Below are 15,835 nucleotides of genomic sequence, written 5' to 3' on the forward strand. Positions count from 1 at the left end.
ACCATAAATGACCCTGAATAGCTGCAGCAATTTTAAGAAAGAAGAAGAAAGTAGGAGAGATCACAATACCTGATATCAAACTGTATTACAAGGCCACTATAATCAAAACAGCCTGGTACTGGCATAAGAACAGACACATAGACCAATGGAACAGAATAAAGACCTCAGAAATAAACCCAAGTCTCTATGGTCAATTAATATTTGACAAAGGGGGAAGAAGCATAAAAATAGCCTCTTCAACAAATGGTGTTGGAAGATCTGGACAGCTATGTGCAAAAAAATGAAACTTGATCACCGACTTACACCATACAGAAAAATAAATTCAAGGTGCATAAAAGACATAAAAGGTGCATAAAAATAGGCTGTGACACCATAAAAGTCCTAGAGGAAAACACAGGCAGGAAAATCTCAGACATTCCACACAGCAATATTTTCACCGATATGTCCCCTTGAGCAAGGGACATAAAGGAAAGAATAAACAAATGGGACCACATCAAATTAAAAGGCTTCTGTATGGCTAAAGCAAACAGCAATAAATTGAAAAGAGAACCAATTATGTGGGAAAACATATTTGCCAATGATACCTCAGAAAAGGGTTTGATCTCCAAAATATATGAAGAACTCATACAACTCCATTTCAGGAAGACAAACAACTCAATAAAAAAATGGGCAAAAGACTTGAACAGACACTTCTCCAAGGAGGACATACAGAGGGCCCAGAGACATATGAAAGGATGCTCAGCATCACTAGCCATCAGAGAGATGCAAATTAAAACCATAATGAGGTACCATCTCACACAAGTCAGAATGGCCATCATGAACAAATCAATAAACATTAAGTGCCGTTGAGGTTGTGGAGAAAAGGGAACCCTAGTACGTTGTTGGTGGGAATTCAGACTGGTGCAGCCACTGTGGAAAACAGTATGGAATTTCCTCAGAAAACTAAAAATAGAACTGCCTTTTGACCTGGGAATTCCACTGCTGGGATTATATCCTAAGAACCCTGAAACACCAATCCAAAGGAACTTATGCACCCCAATGTTCATAGCAGCACAATTTATAATAGCCAAGTGCTGGAAGCAACCTAAGTGCCCACCAGTAAATGAGTACATCAAAAAACTATGGTACATTTACACAATGGAATACTATGCAGCAGAATGAAAGAAGGAGCTCCTACCCTTTAAGACAGCATAGATGGAACTGGAGAGCATTATGCTAAATGAAATAAGCCAGGCAGTGAGGGACAAAAACCATATGATCTCACCTTTAAGTAGAACCTAATCTACAATAAATAAGCAAGGAAAACATAACCAGATACATTGAAATTAAGAACAATGTGACAGCAACCAGAGGGGAGGTGGGGGGCATAATGGGGGGATGGGAGGAAGGGTTTTTAGGAACAACTATAAAGGACACATGGACACAACCAAGGGCGGGGGTGTGGAATCTGGGGAGGAATGTGGGAATGACTGTGGTGGGGGGGAGTGGTGGGGGGTGAATGCAGAGAACTGTACTTGAACAACAGTAAAATAATTTTTTTTTAATGGTTTGGTTCTACCACACTTACAAGATTCCTGAAAAGTTACTTATATAGTAAGTTAATAAGTTAAATCATATCAATGGCCATATAATTTTTATACTTACAGGAACTTCAAGGTCAAGTTATTGAAAGAAAGAATTAATTACTAAGTATAATGGCAATTTACTTACACAACAAATGTATGTTGAAATTGTACTTACTGCCTGTTAGTACATGCTCTAAAATTTCTCCTTTGTAATGGGCCATAAAATTTAACAAATAAATACAAATAATTATAATGGAAATAGTGGGAAGCCGTTGAGAATAAGGACTGGAAGAAAGAAGCACAGTAGAGCCACTGCTTCCAGGATGGTAAGAAGAAAGTATGGCTCTGATTCAAAGGGAAGAAAAACAAGTCTGGTAACTTGGACCAGTTTCTCAAATTTGCCAGAAACAGTCCTTAGTGAATCCTACTGTAAGTTAGTGATTGATTCCTATCTTATACAATTTAAAAATTCATATGCTAAACTACCTGGTTTGCTCTAAAGAAGATGTACTTTCTTTATACAGGAGAAGAATTTATAGAATTCCAAAGTAATGCAATAAAAACAAGTAATTCCTAAATACATCAATCCTTGGACTGAGGTGTGGGAAACCCTCCCTTCTTAGACCACTGTTCTTATGCACTTATATAAACAGCTTTAACCTACACAACAATATTATGAGGTATTTTTTATTATCTACACCAGGGGTGTCAAACTCATTTTCACCGGGGGCCACATCAGCCTCGCAGTTGCCTTCATAGGGCAGAATGTAATTTTAGGACTGTATAAATGTAACTACTCCTTAACAGTTAAGCAAGAGCTCAGCAGTGCTGCCGGGTAGAAACAAGATGCTGGGCTGGATAAAACAAGGTGGAGGGCCGGATTCAGCCCACAGGCCCTGTGGTTGCCACCTGTGACCTACACTTTACAGGGAAGAAAACTGAAGCAAAGCTAAAAAGCTTGTAAGTGGTGAGGGTCCCGGGCCAGTGACACAGGAGAGGACAATGACAGAAACAAGTGAGAAATTCTCATAGCTCGGGCCTCACTGGATGCCTATATGGAAAGTACCGCAGAAGGTGGGCTCACAACCCAACTTACTAACAACAAGAAATACAGAGTTAAGGGACAAACTGACTCCCAAGAAAGAAAAAAATATTCCTCACCTAATTTTATGATGTGATCATAATAGTTCTACCAAACCCTTCAAGGAAAGTAGAAGAATTCACAAACTATCCTCACTAGTGGCATATATGGGTAGAAATCATATATAAAATATTAAAAATTAAATGTAATAATGTTAAAAATATAACATGACCAATTTGGGTTTATCCAAGGAATACAAGAATGGGGTACCATTAGAAAGTCTATTCAATTAACTACAAAAAAAAATCATTGTCAACTCAAAAGATACCAAAAAAAAGCATTTGATAATATTCAATATCCACTCATAATTTAAAAACAGATATTCTTTGCAAACAGGAATTTTAAAGGGAACACCCTTAACTTGCTAGAGAATATTTAACCAAAATCTACTGCAAAAATCATTCCTAGGTGTGAAGCCCCGGACATGACCCTGTCAAAGACAGGACTGAGACAAGAACACACACTTCATTAGTCTAGGCTGCAGCATATTAGGCTCCACTGCACTAGCAAATTAAGTTGGAAAATCAGGGCTTAATAAAGGTTCACTGTTCCCTGTGCTTTATGGTAATACAGGTTAGCAAGAGGAATTCGCACCTCACAAAACTGCCCAAGGGACACGCTGAAAAACTTACAGCTGTGCCATCTAGGACACAAGGTCTCATTGTCACCGTAACAGGAAAGAATTCAAAGCAGTTCTTCTGTGCTCCATCCTGGAAGCGATCCACATAACTTCCACTTTAACAGCCTATTGGCTAGAACTAGGCCCCCACATACCTGCAAGAGGCTTGAAAACATGACAGGACATAAAGAGCCAATAAGCAATAAGTGTCTGTGTCACGTCTACTGCCACCACTTTTATTTAACACTGTATTGAAGATCCTAGTAAGTCAAGACAAAGAAATAATTTGAAAGACAGTATGAAAATTCATTATTTGTAGATGATACGGTTTCCTGTATTAAAATATCAGTATCTATGACAAGAATGTTACATGCAAATCAATTTCAAACCCATACATCAGTAAAACACAAGAAATGTAATTTTAAATAAAATACTATTTGCAATAGGAAACAGAGCTATGAGGTTTCTGGGAGTAAATCTAACAATGTGCAACATGAATGGGAAAACACGAACAGCTTCAGTGAACCTGGACAACTGAGACCCACTGCATTCATACGGCTTAACATCGACAAGGAACCGAGGTCCACCTACCTCATCTTGTCTTTACCATGAATTATAGGAAATCCTTTCCCAAGGAAAAACGTTACAAACCAGTAAATAACTTCATTATTTGCATCGGGACCTTCCCGTAAAACATTTACGTGAACAACAGTCGGCTCGATTATCAATCAGCTCCCTTCTTGAAGCAAAAAACATTCAATCTGGACAAACAGCCCCTTTCTCAGGACAACAGATCAGTCAACTAGCCAAATCCTTTCCTTATCAAATAACTGTTTATTTATCCAGACTTGCATTAGGACTCCAACCTTTGTGTCCATTAATCCCAAACTTTGTATCACAAACTTTATTATGAGGATGCCCTGTGAATGCCTGAAGTCTACAGATAGTACTGCGCAAGGTGCTACTAAAAGTGACAACCAATTTCACCGTCTCTCCCTCACACATATATCCACACAAACACATTTAAAAAGTAACTAAACCAACTGAACAATCGGAAGCCACAAAATACTTGTAGGAAGACATGGAATGAGAAATCTATTCCAACACTTGACAATGTAGCCAAAACAATGATATTTGTGATATGACAATTATTGCTGGTATATTTTTTTACTATGATAATCTCCAACTTATGTTTGATCTGAAAGCAAGGATAATTATTACTCTATAATTTATACCACATACCTTATAATCCTTGGGTCGGTAGCTGCCAAGATGAGAATGATCTGAAAAAGGATATACAAAAGAAACCATAAATATTTCATATAAAAATTGATTTCATGTTTGCTTTTTGCTGCTAAAATCACTTTGTTTCTATGATTTTAATGCTGTAGCAGATTTCAGAAATATCTTAAAACCCTTGAATGTTACATAAGCAAAGATGGTAAGCAACAAATTAAAACCTGTATTAGTTCTTCAGTAAGTAAATGATTTCATAAATACTTATTTCATTAGAGTAGAAAATACCTGAATATAGACCAGAATAATTTTTAGTTGATTAACCCATCTGTCCACATAAATGGTTATGACATTGATATGGATAAAACAGATAGGTCAGTTTATGATGACATGTAATTTGAATATATAGATTTAATAGAATTGTCAGATGTTCTTGGAGACAATGCTGGAGTCAGTCTGTATAATGAAAACAGGACCAGTTTCAGAGGCGGCAGCACCCTTCCGCGTACAGACCCTGTGACTAGACCCACACTGCAGTCCGGCCCCCCGCACTTTCTGTACAACTTCGGCCAAATCAAGCTCTCTAAGCCCATATTCTCCTCTGGCTGATGTGCCTCGTTCATTATCTGTTTTAAAGATTACATTAGACAGTACATGCAAGGTAATAAAATAAATGTTAACTCTTATTACTAACACCATCATCAACATCATTACTATCGAATTCTAAGTCAAACAAGCCAGGGTTCAATTTCTAATTCCACCACTTATCAAATATATTACTTTGGTCAAATTATATAATTAATCTGTTTCATTCCTCTTTTTAAAAGTATGAAGGCAATGCTTACTTTACTTCAGAGAGTCATAGTGATGATTAAATTATATAGCTTATCAAAGTCCCAAGCACAGTATCTGTAACAAAGTGGATTAGAAAACTATTCTAAATCTCTCCCTAAGATAAAGACCACTACATTATAGATGCGGATTTTGGGTTTTACTCATTATTTAAGTAACTTTCAAGAATCTACTTGTTAAGTATTATAATCTCTGTTACATGGATAGTCACACAAATTAGAGCCATAATTCGCAATTCTACTCCCTTACTCATCATACATTCTGGTCAAACGTATTCTATATTTTACCTTCGAAACTTCTCTAAACGTCCAGAAAAAAAAATGGCTGTATAAATAGAGACCTAGGACAGTCTGTATTCAGTCAATTAATTAGCTTTCATTAATGGCACAAAATGTTGTTTGTTTTCCAAGTGCACTGAACCATGATAAAGAATTGCTGAAACGTTAATGTCTTTCACACAAGGAAAGTTTCACCATTGAATTCAGAAAGATTCAACTTACTTCAAGTGCTTTTCAAAATTATAAAATAAATCGCAGCCCAACTCCTCTCTGTAAAGTCGAGTGCACAGCATGGCCACGAAGAGCAGAATAAATAAAAGAATAACAAGGACACCGAGCCTAATTCTTCAAACAAGCTATTTGAAAATTAAAGTAATAATTTCTGGATGTGGTACCTATTACTTCTGGCCACTATTCTAATATTAAAAACATCAGTATATTAAAATACTTGTATGTGTACTGCACTCCACAAACCATTTATAAACTTACCCTAATTCAGACAGATTTATAATTTTCTCTCATTTTTACAAATTAATCTGTTACTTTGATGTGAGGTTTTTCAATGTTCACATTTAATCACCCTTACCAATAATTACTACTATATTCTAAATGCAGGAGACAAAGGAGATAAGACTCATGGCATGTGGCTCTGAAGTGCTTACAAATTACACTGGTTAAGCTGTACAAAACTGAGTAACGGCAGCATAAGAGAAGAGACTAAGTCAGAATGATGCAGACAATTAATACTATGAAAAAGTCATGTCAGGACCAATCCCTCAAGGTTGAAGGAAGTCAGAAAAACTTCCTGAAGGAAGAAAGAGTTGAGATGGGTCACATTTGAGAAAAGTATGAAAGAACTAATTCAGATTGAGTGTGTGTGTGTGATACTATTAAATTTACTTCTTTAAACCTCAGGTTTCTTTAGAATAAATAACAGTATCTAAAATTCTTGGAGTTACTATGAGTAATTAACCGATGAAATATAAGTACTTAGAATAGCAACTAGCAGAAAACACATTCAAGAAATGTTAGTGATTATGTGATTCTCCAATAACTCCATGAAATAGGTATGAAGGACTAAATATTTTTTCCTCTTGAAATTCAAATGTTGAAGCCCTAATCCCCAAAGTGATGGTATTTGAGATAGGACCTTTGGGAGGTAATTAGGGCTAGACGAGGTCATGAGAATAGGGCTCTCATGATGAAAAAAATGACTCTAGAAAACTAGATATCAAGAGCTTGCTCTCACACACACATTCATGTTCAATCTCTCTCCCTCTATCCCTCCGTCTCTCTCTCAATTTTTCTCCATTCACACATGAAGAAGAGGTTATGTGAGCTTACAGTGAGATGGCCGCTGCCTGTGAGCCCAAAGAGATCTCAGAATGAAACCTACCTTGCTAGGACCTTGAACTGGGACTTTCCAGCCTCCAGAACTGTGATAAAATAAATGTCCGTTTTTTAAGCCCCCAGGTATGGAATTTTGTTATGGCAGCCTGAGCAGACTAATACAATACATAGGACTGTTGTTCTACTCTACATTTAAGGAGTCTGACTTCCTACACAGCTAGCAAGTAATGGAACTGAGGTTTTTGATTAGTTCAGTGCTACTTCCACTAATACGAGAATAGATTTCCTTGCAATAAAACAAAAGTACACAGAATAAAAATGACTTTGTCTCAAAAATGACATCATATCATGGATTTTTTAAGCAAATGGTATATGATATATAATCAATCAAATATGAAGTAGTGACTAACAGTACAGGCCAAAACCAAAAAGTGGCAACCAGTCATTAAACCATTTCCTCAGCAACTATCTAATGTAGAACTTAAAATCCATCTTAATTTAATAAATTAAGAGTCTCTACATCCTTCCTCTCTTCATATCTGGCTCTCACCTAACAGGTTTAGATATGACTCAGTCCTAAAGGATCAATCCTGACTTTAAGCAAGAAGGACTTAAAGTTTTAATCTAAAATTCAGTAGCTCTGTATCAATTCATTGTTTCTATCAAAGTAATTCTTGAGCCCCATACTAATAATTTTTACTGCTATGTGTTCCCCACAAGTCAATCCTGATCTTGGCAACCTCCACAGTACCCTAGTAAGAAGGGTACTATTGTCTTCCTTTTTCATAACTTCAAGGAATTACATCCCATTCTGGTATATAGAGCTACTACTACTGCAAAACACCTAAAGCTGAATGTACATACCTATTTGAACCTTCAAGGAGCAGGGCCCTGGTGTCCATTACCAGCACTTACCCTACTGTTATCCCAATGCCGTGTAACATTCTAAGGCTGGCCAGCCTCTGTTCACCTGTGAATCCCATGGGGAGTAGGGCCAGTGCATTTGCCATATTTCAGTCCCTATAACCAGCAACAAAGCTGAGACATACGCCCAGCTTTGTAAAATAAAACTAGGGCTTAATATCTCTCAGGGATCCAACCTTCTAAAAAGTAAAGGCACATAACAAAGTGTTTTCTATCTCCTGATGCCTTGTGATGTACTCACTTGGTTGAAACTAGTTATTCTGACCTCTAATATTTTTATCATTTACATCTATGATTGTCAAAGTCTCAGTAACAGGAGTCTCAGACTTTCCTCCTCATTTTTTTCTGGTCTGAAGTTCAGGAAACAGAAAGTTCCCTACTTACCAATTACTACAAGAGTGATGATCATCAAAAAAGACATATAAATGACTAATAAGCATATAAAAACACCCAACGCCACTAGTCAAATGCAAATTAAAATTGCAGTGAGATAGGGCTGCATACCCATTAGAATAGTAATAAAAATGGCAGTAACAGTGTTGACAAGGATGTGAAGGAACTAGAAACCTCATACACTGCTGCTGGGAGTGTATTACGGAGCAGCCACACTGGAAAACTGTTGGCGATTGCTTAAAATGTAAACATAAATTTACCATGTGAACCAGCAATTCCATTCCTAGGTGTCTGTCCCACAGAAAATGAAACATATGTCTCTGCAAAGACTTCAGTGCAAATGTTCACAGGAGCACTATTCCTAATAGCCAAAAAGTGGAACCAGTCCAGGTGCTTAGGTGGGAATGCAGGTTTACTGCAAATGGGTATACAGAAACTCTTCTGAATAAGGGAAATGTCTAAAAATGGATTGTGCAAATTTATTAAAAAATCATTTAATTGGCCCTGGCTAATGTGACTCAGTGTAATAAGCACTGGCCTGCAAACCAAAGGATCACTGGTTTGATTCCCAATCAGGGCACATGCCTGAAAACCCCCCAGTAGGGGGTTATGAGAGAGGCAACCACACATTGAAGTTTCTCTCCCTCTCTTTCTCCCACCCTTCCTCTCTGTCTAAAATTAAATAAATAAAATCTTCAAAAAAATCTTTTAATTGTACACTTCAAACAGGTAAACTTTACGGTAGATAAATTTTACCTTAATAAAACTAGTAAAATGTTTAGTAAAAAAACAAATAAAGAAACTAAGCTGTCTATTGCTAAAGGGAGGAGGGACACATTTAAATAAAAGCTGAAAAAATGAGATATTTTGCTAATAAATATTTACATGATGACTACATGCTACTTTATTCAGAAAACAATAAATTTTACCATATATTTCTATCTACTCAAGGTATGACATATTAGGATTTGAGTATTATTTCCAATTTACTAGGTGGGAGAAAAGTAGGTTTAGAATTGTTTTATGGAAAATAATATAATAATTAATAAATAATAATATAAGAATAAACTCTATTTCATGTACTCACAATTGTAAACCTAGTTTTGCCCCACCCTATACTTTACTTTACAAATAATAACCACCAAACACAGGAATTAGTAGAAGCTCATAACAGATTACAATCTTACGTAGAAATGAAACTCATAAAAGAATCTTCAAATGAGAATAAGACAAGTTTCCTCCAAGGGGAGACAGAGTCTGACATCTCTCCTAAATTCTAAGCAAGTAACAGAGGCTGGGATGACGCCCTTGATTTCCATTTCAAAATGACTGGGTAAAGCTTCCGAACATAATTGGGGTGCAAGACATACTGAGTTTGTTCAAAAAGACTGCACAAATTACAGTTAGAACTACATACCACGGAAGTGCTTGAAAAATTTATCTAAATACAATACAGCTGGATGAACGTGGAGCAAGTAGCAGGAGAGGGAAAAGAGGGAACTTGGGGCTGGAAGACGTGTGTCCTAGACTGAACACGGCTACTCTGTAGCTCTCCAACCAATCGAACCCTCTACGTCTCTGTCACTTTTCTTAGTTGAAAACAGTTAAATTCATCTTCACATGATTATCACGAGGACAAAAATAATCAATGGTGATAAAAATGATATCCCATAAAAGTTTAAGAATTATTAGGCATAAGGTAGAGGGTTCGATCCCCAGTCAGGGCACGTACAAGAATCAACCAATAAATGCATAAATAAGTGGAGAAACAAATCAATGTTTCTTTCTCCCCCCTTCCTGTCTCTCTAAAAATCATTAAATAAAAAATATATTTAAAAAAAGATTAGGCAAGATAATTTGGCAAGAAAGTGTTCAAGAAGAATTTACATTAAAGTAACATAGTCACAAGTGAAAATTCACTGCTTTAAAGACTTTGTCATAAGAAATCCTCACATGCACTCAAATAGCTTATGAAAACCCAAATCACAACTGCTCAGCTACCAGCCGGGGGGTAAAATATGAGTCAAAGAATAGAGGCAGCAAAATTAAACAAATGAGAAAGAAAGCTCTTGATAGTGTAAGAGGGTGCAGACAAGGGGCCCCCAAAAGAAGGACTTGTAATGGGGTCCAGAACTCAGGGTGTTTAGGAAATATTAAAAAATATGGGATGTCCTCACCCCAAGTCTGAACTGGGGGATGGGACACGTGGAACAGGGCCATTGAGAGCTGTTCTACATAGCAACAGTTTTGCAGATAACCTCTAGAACAGTCATTTAACATATCTATAAGCTTTGACTGGGTTCATAGATATGTTAAATAGCTGTGGCCAGGCTTTGAGCCAAGGAGATGGGAGTGACTTCCACCCAGGATGCAACTGGGAGGCAACTCCCTCTGGTTACAGAGCCTGCCTGAGAGTTTGGAGATGATTGGCTCTACACCACAGGGCCACGCCTGCCTGGACTTACTATGGCAGCCCAGAAAAGCTGGAAAAATATGGGAATTTGGCAAGTGTCGCAGATTGTGGGAGGAGTCAGAAATGGTGCTGCAGAGGAAGACTGGCACTGGGATTTAAACCCAGGCACAGCAGCCATGACAAAATCACCACGCGGCTTTGGGTCTCCCTTTGCCATGCAGCTGAGGAAGCCAGAAAGCAAGATGTGGCGGCGATGCACAGCTCTCTCTTAGCAGTTTGGAAGAATGCAGGAGAGACGTTGCAGGAAGGAAAGGGGTGAAAGGACTCTTGCTGGTGGGCCATGAGAGGGTGCAATGTGGTTTTGGATTAAGAACTGGAGATCCCAGTGACACAGCTGATGGTGCTGGGAACCGAGGGAGGCCTGCCCGGCAAGCGAGGGTTACAGGAGAGAACTCAGGCAAGCTACCTGAGCCACAGACTTCTATTTCTTTTCCTGAGATATGGTACCCCAGACCAGGCAAAGGCAGGAAGGAAGGACTACGTGTGTTTGTGGGTATTTTAAGGGACTTTGAGGTTTTAATGAAGACATTAAGTCATTACTCTTAAGTCTGTATAACTTTTGAATAAATAATTCCTTTTCTTTTTACCAGTCTCTGACATGGAGAACTATAGTTCTCTGGCAGCAGGCAAGGCAAACCTAGTACAGGGTGACCCCAGGAGAAGGGGGGGGTCCATTCAGTAACATTGTGCGACCCCTTCTCCAGTGGCCAATCAGGGAAAATCATGGGAGACCACATGGGCAGTAGCTTTAAAGTAATAAAATTACTTGTACACGCGCAGTAAAAACCTGCCAAAACTAGCCAGGAAGGATCGGCCCTGTAAGAACAGAATCCCTCCAGCCCCTGCAGTCAATCTCTGCTTGGAGTTGGCCCGCTCCCATGTTCTCTACTATACACTCTGTGTGTTCAGTTCAATTCTTTGTCCCGATCACCAAGAACCTGGTTACCTCTGCCCACCTGTGACAACAGTAGAAAGGCAAGTAATAAATGTAGGAAGAATAATGAAATATTTAAAAATCACTATTTGGCAAACATCATAGAAATAAATTGCTTCAGGCAAAAATCATCAATGTGTGCTAACAGGGTCAAAGTCGAGGAGTCACAAGATATTACACAGTCTCAAGGTATCTCCCCATAATTAAAAAGAAATGAATAGCACTTTTATGATGGAGAAACTAAGCATAAACCATCTTGATCAAGGGAGCAAATTAATATCAACAGTAGCAAAGCAACACCACATACCTCCTGACATGATGCACCAAGAATAACACGTCACTTCTGCTGCATTCTGAAGAAAAGTGAATAATCTAAATCTAATTCATGAGATTAAAATCAAACAATCCCAAACTGAGGGACATGCTACAACATTACTGGCCTGTATTCTTCAAAATTGTCAATGTCAAATACAAAGAAAGTCAAAGAAACTGGTCACGTTAAAGGAAACTAGAGACATGGCAATTGAAGGCTATGCATGATGTGGGATTTCTCTTGCTATAACGATATTATTGGGACAAGTACCAAAATCTGGTTTAGATTTACAGGTTAGTTATTGCTCTTATACCACTGTTAATTTCCTACTCTGATAATTGCATCGCAGACGATATCTATTTGGTCTCCTCGGACTGCCATTACAAAATACCATAGACTGGGAGGCCTAAACAACAGACTTGTATTCCTCATAGTTATGGAGGATGGAAGTCTGAGATCCAGGGGCCACTACAGTCAGGGTCTTGATCTGACTTGAAGATGGCCACCTTATAGCTGTGCCTTCACACGGCAGAGAGGGAAAGCGAGGTCCCTGGTGTCTCTTCTTACAAGGGCACTCACCCTATCGAGGGGTCCCCATGCTCATAACCTCATCTAAATCTAATTAATTCCCCAAGGCCTCACCTCCAAACACCATGCAAATGGGGTTAGAGCTTCAACATATGAATTTTGGAGGAACATAATTCATTCCAGAATGATATCCTTGTCAAAAATGTTTATACACAGGCACACACACAGAAAAGGCAGGAGAGGAAAGATATAAAGAGAAGGAGAGAGAACAGCAAATACTGTATGTGTGGAGTCTGAAAGGTACATAATTCTTTGTACTCCCTCAACTTTCCTGTAAGTCTGAAATTCAGCAAATATATAACTGTCAAGCAAAATCAGACAATTAAGTGCATTCCAAAAGCATCTTCCAAATAACATCAATATTGAAGTTGTTTCTGATTTTTTTGTTCTTAAAGCTTATTTTCCATGTCTGTAAATTTTTTCTAAGGAGAGAAACAGTATTACATCTGTTCCTAATTTCATTTAATCTGACATTCTAGGTATAAAAGACATTAATTACCACATCCATCTCCCTGTTAGTGCTAAAAAGTAAAGAAAAATAAATGAGCACAAACTCTGAATGTTCTTTGAGATCTTGTTTCATTTCCCCACTTAATAAAAAGAGATTATACCTCACAATTTAGAAAGAGAAAGGGACAAAACTCATGACATGTCATGATTATATTTTTTCACTCTGTCTCATTTCTCTTTCTGTCTGCCTTTGTCCGTGTGTAGTAAATTCACTTAAGGGCTGTTGGTGAATGCTTGCTGAACTGACTAGCCAATGTCTGTAGATATTAATGCTCAAATATCCTTAATTAAATAATACAACTTAACCTTCACAAAAATCATCTTCATACTGAATTTCAGAAAATACTTATCTAACCATTAGGACCAGGACTAAAGTTTAAAGATATATTCTTATAAACTATACCTGCGGGATGTTATTTTTTCAGAAATAAAAATGATAGTCTTTATATATTACAATGACAGCTGACATTTGTAATTCCAGTGAACTAGGGAAGTTCACAGGGTAACAGTAACCATGTAATCTTCATTCTTTAATAAATAAACTGATTATCAAAGTAGTTAAGGATTTATTCAAGAATGCCCACTTTGTAAGTAAGTGACAGAACAAATATCCTAATATGTGTGTAAATGTCTGTCCAAAATCTACAATTTGAACTCTTTTTACTGAAGTATTCCCCAAAGTCTGTTCCACAAACTAATATATATTAAGGTGAGAAAAGGGTTCGAGAGTTAAATAAATTTAGAAACTGTTGAGCAGAACAAAATCAAGTTGTTTTTTTAACTAGAAAGGAATACATATTTTGTATCTCAAAGGGGAAGATGGTTTATAGCAGCACAGAAATTCTATTGTTTTTACAGAGGACCTATATAGGTGGCCCACAAGTTATAAAAAGTAGCACTACATCATATAATCCAATAATGCATCAAAGATTGTTTTTGTTAACTGATGCCAAGTTAAAGGCTTGACGGTAGCCATGGCGATAAAGCAATAGAGAGAACTTGTAGCTTACCATTGTGCATTCTGGACCATCCATCTCTTTCACAGTCTCTGCCAGAAGACCCAAAAAAAGTATCAGCCCTGGGACTTGGGGGATCGACCTAGAAAAGAGGAATTCAATGTGAAAACACAGCGTCCATCTCCTTGCAGTCCTACGGCACCAGAAAGCCAGCTGAAGTATACAGACCACACATCTTCAGGTTACCATGGCAGTGGCCGTAGGGTTCAGGCGTGTTTCAAAGCCAGAGCCCAGTGGAATATTTGCTATTCATCTTTAAACAAAATTGATACTAAACTCCAGAAATGTTTAATTATATATTTGAGCCTAACTTTAAATGAACAGAGATATAATTGAAATGTCCATTATTCCATTGCCTAGTTTGTTTTCCATTACAAAGCTGGGGACATCTACACAATGGAATACCACTCAGCCATAAAAAAAAGAACAAAATTTTACCCTTTGCAACGGCATGGATGGACCTAGAGAACATTATGCTAAGTGAAATAAGCCAGTCAGAGAAAGATAAGTACCACATGATTTCATCCATATGTGGAAGCCAGTGAACAAACTGAACTATGAAGAAAATGGGGACAGACTCATAGATGGAGAGCAGCATGCCAACTAGTGGGGGGTGAGGAGGTTGGGGGTGGAAGGATTGAGCAAAAAGGGAAAAGGACTCATGGGCATAAGCAACAGTGTGGTGATTGCTGGGGGAGGGGGTATAAGGGGACTAAATGATAATGGAAAAAAAAACAATGAAGCTTAGATAAAATTTTAAAATATTTTTTTTAAAAAAGTATAGTCATTTGCTACTTATCTCCTTAGCAAACAGATTTTGAATTCAAACATCATCTTTACTTGGCTGTGTTCAGAGCCCAGAATGCTGAGTGCTTTACAGGTTATAGACAATGAGCAAAATAAAAAGTCAGAGTGATAGAAATCTGTGTAAAAAAGACAGCTCTATTCATGAAAATTAAAAACTTTGTGCACTAAAGAACCATATCAAGAGAGTGAGAAGACAACCCATAGGAGGAAATACTTGCAAATTATCTGATACATAAGGCATTAATATATAGAATATATAAACTTCTACAAATTAATAAAGACCTCAGTTAAAAGACTTAAATAGACATGTCTCCAAAAGAGATAATAAACAGTAAATGCATAAAAAAATATCCAACGACACTAATCCTTAGGGAAGTGGAAATCAAAACCACAATGAGAATCACTTCATACCCCTTAGGATCACTATTATAGGGGAAAAAAAACAATACAGTAAGTGCTGATGAGGATGTGGATAAATTTAAACCCATTTGCATTGTTGGTGGGAATGTAAATTAGTGCACCTACTATGGAAAATAGTAGGGAGTTTCTTCAAAAAATTCAAAATAAAATTATAATATGACCCAGCAATTCCACTTCTGGGGATGTACCCAAAACAGCTGAAAGCAGGGAACTGAACAGATGTTTTGACATCATGTTCACAGATGCGTTATTCACAATAGTCAAGAGGTGGAAGCAAGCCAAGTGTCCATCAGCAAATCAATAAATAAAATGCAGCATATATATGTGTGTGTGTGTGTGTATAAGAATATAATCCCACTGTAAAAAGGAAATTCTGACAAGTGCTATGACATGAGCGAACCTTGATGACATTACGC

At 37.5% G+C, this 15,835-nt stretch overlaps 1 protein-coding gene across 6 annotated transcripts in view; it reads right to left on the minus strand.

Annotated features, from left to right (window-relative positions):
* The window catches only part of SPATA6 (spermatogenesis associated 6), a 97,712-nt gene that overhangs the window by 31,075 nt on the left and 50,802 nt on the right, over positions 1-15,835 (minus strand). For all 6 annotated transcript variants that reach the window (XM_053919913.1, XM_045204175.2, XM_024571069.3 and 3 more), the window contains 2 exons: positions 14,187-14,274; positions 4,568-4,608 (listed from right to left, as the gene is read on the minus strand). In XM_053919913.1, the coding sequence (XP_053775888.1) occupies positions 4,568-4,608; positions 14,187-14,274 (129 nt within the window). The remainder of the gene's footprint in view (positions 1-4,567; positions 4,609-14,186; positions 14,275-15,835) is intronic.

This window comes from Desmodus rotundus, chromosome 3 (assembly GCF_022682495.2).
Source record: "Desmodus rotundus isolate HL8 chromosome 3, HLdesRot8A.1, whole genome shotgun sequence".
NCBI classification, from domain to species: domain Eukaryota; kingdom Metazoa; phylum Chordata; class Mammalia; order Chiroptera; family Phyllostomidae; genus Desmodus; species Desmodus rotundus.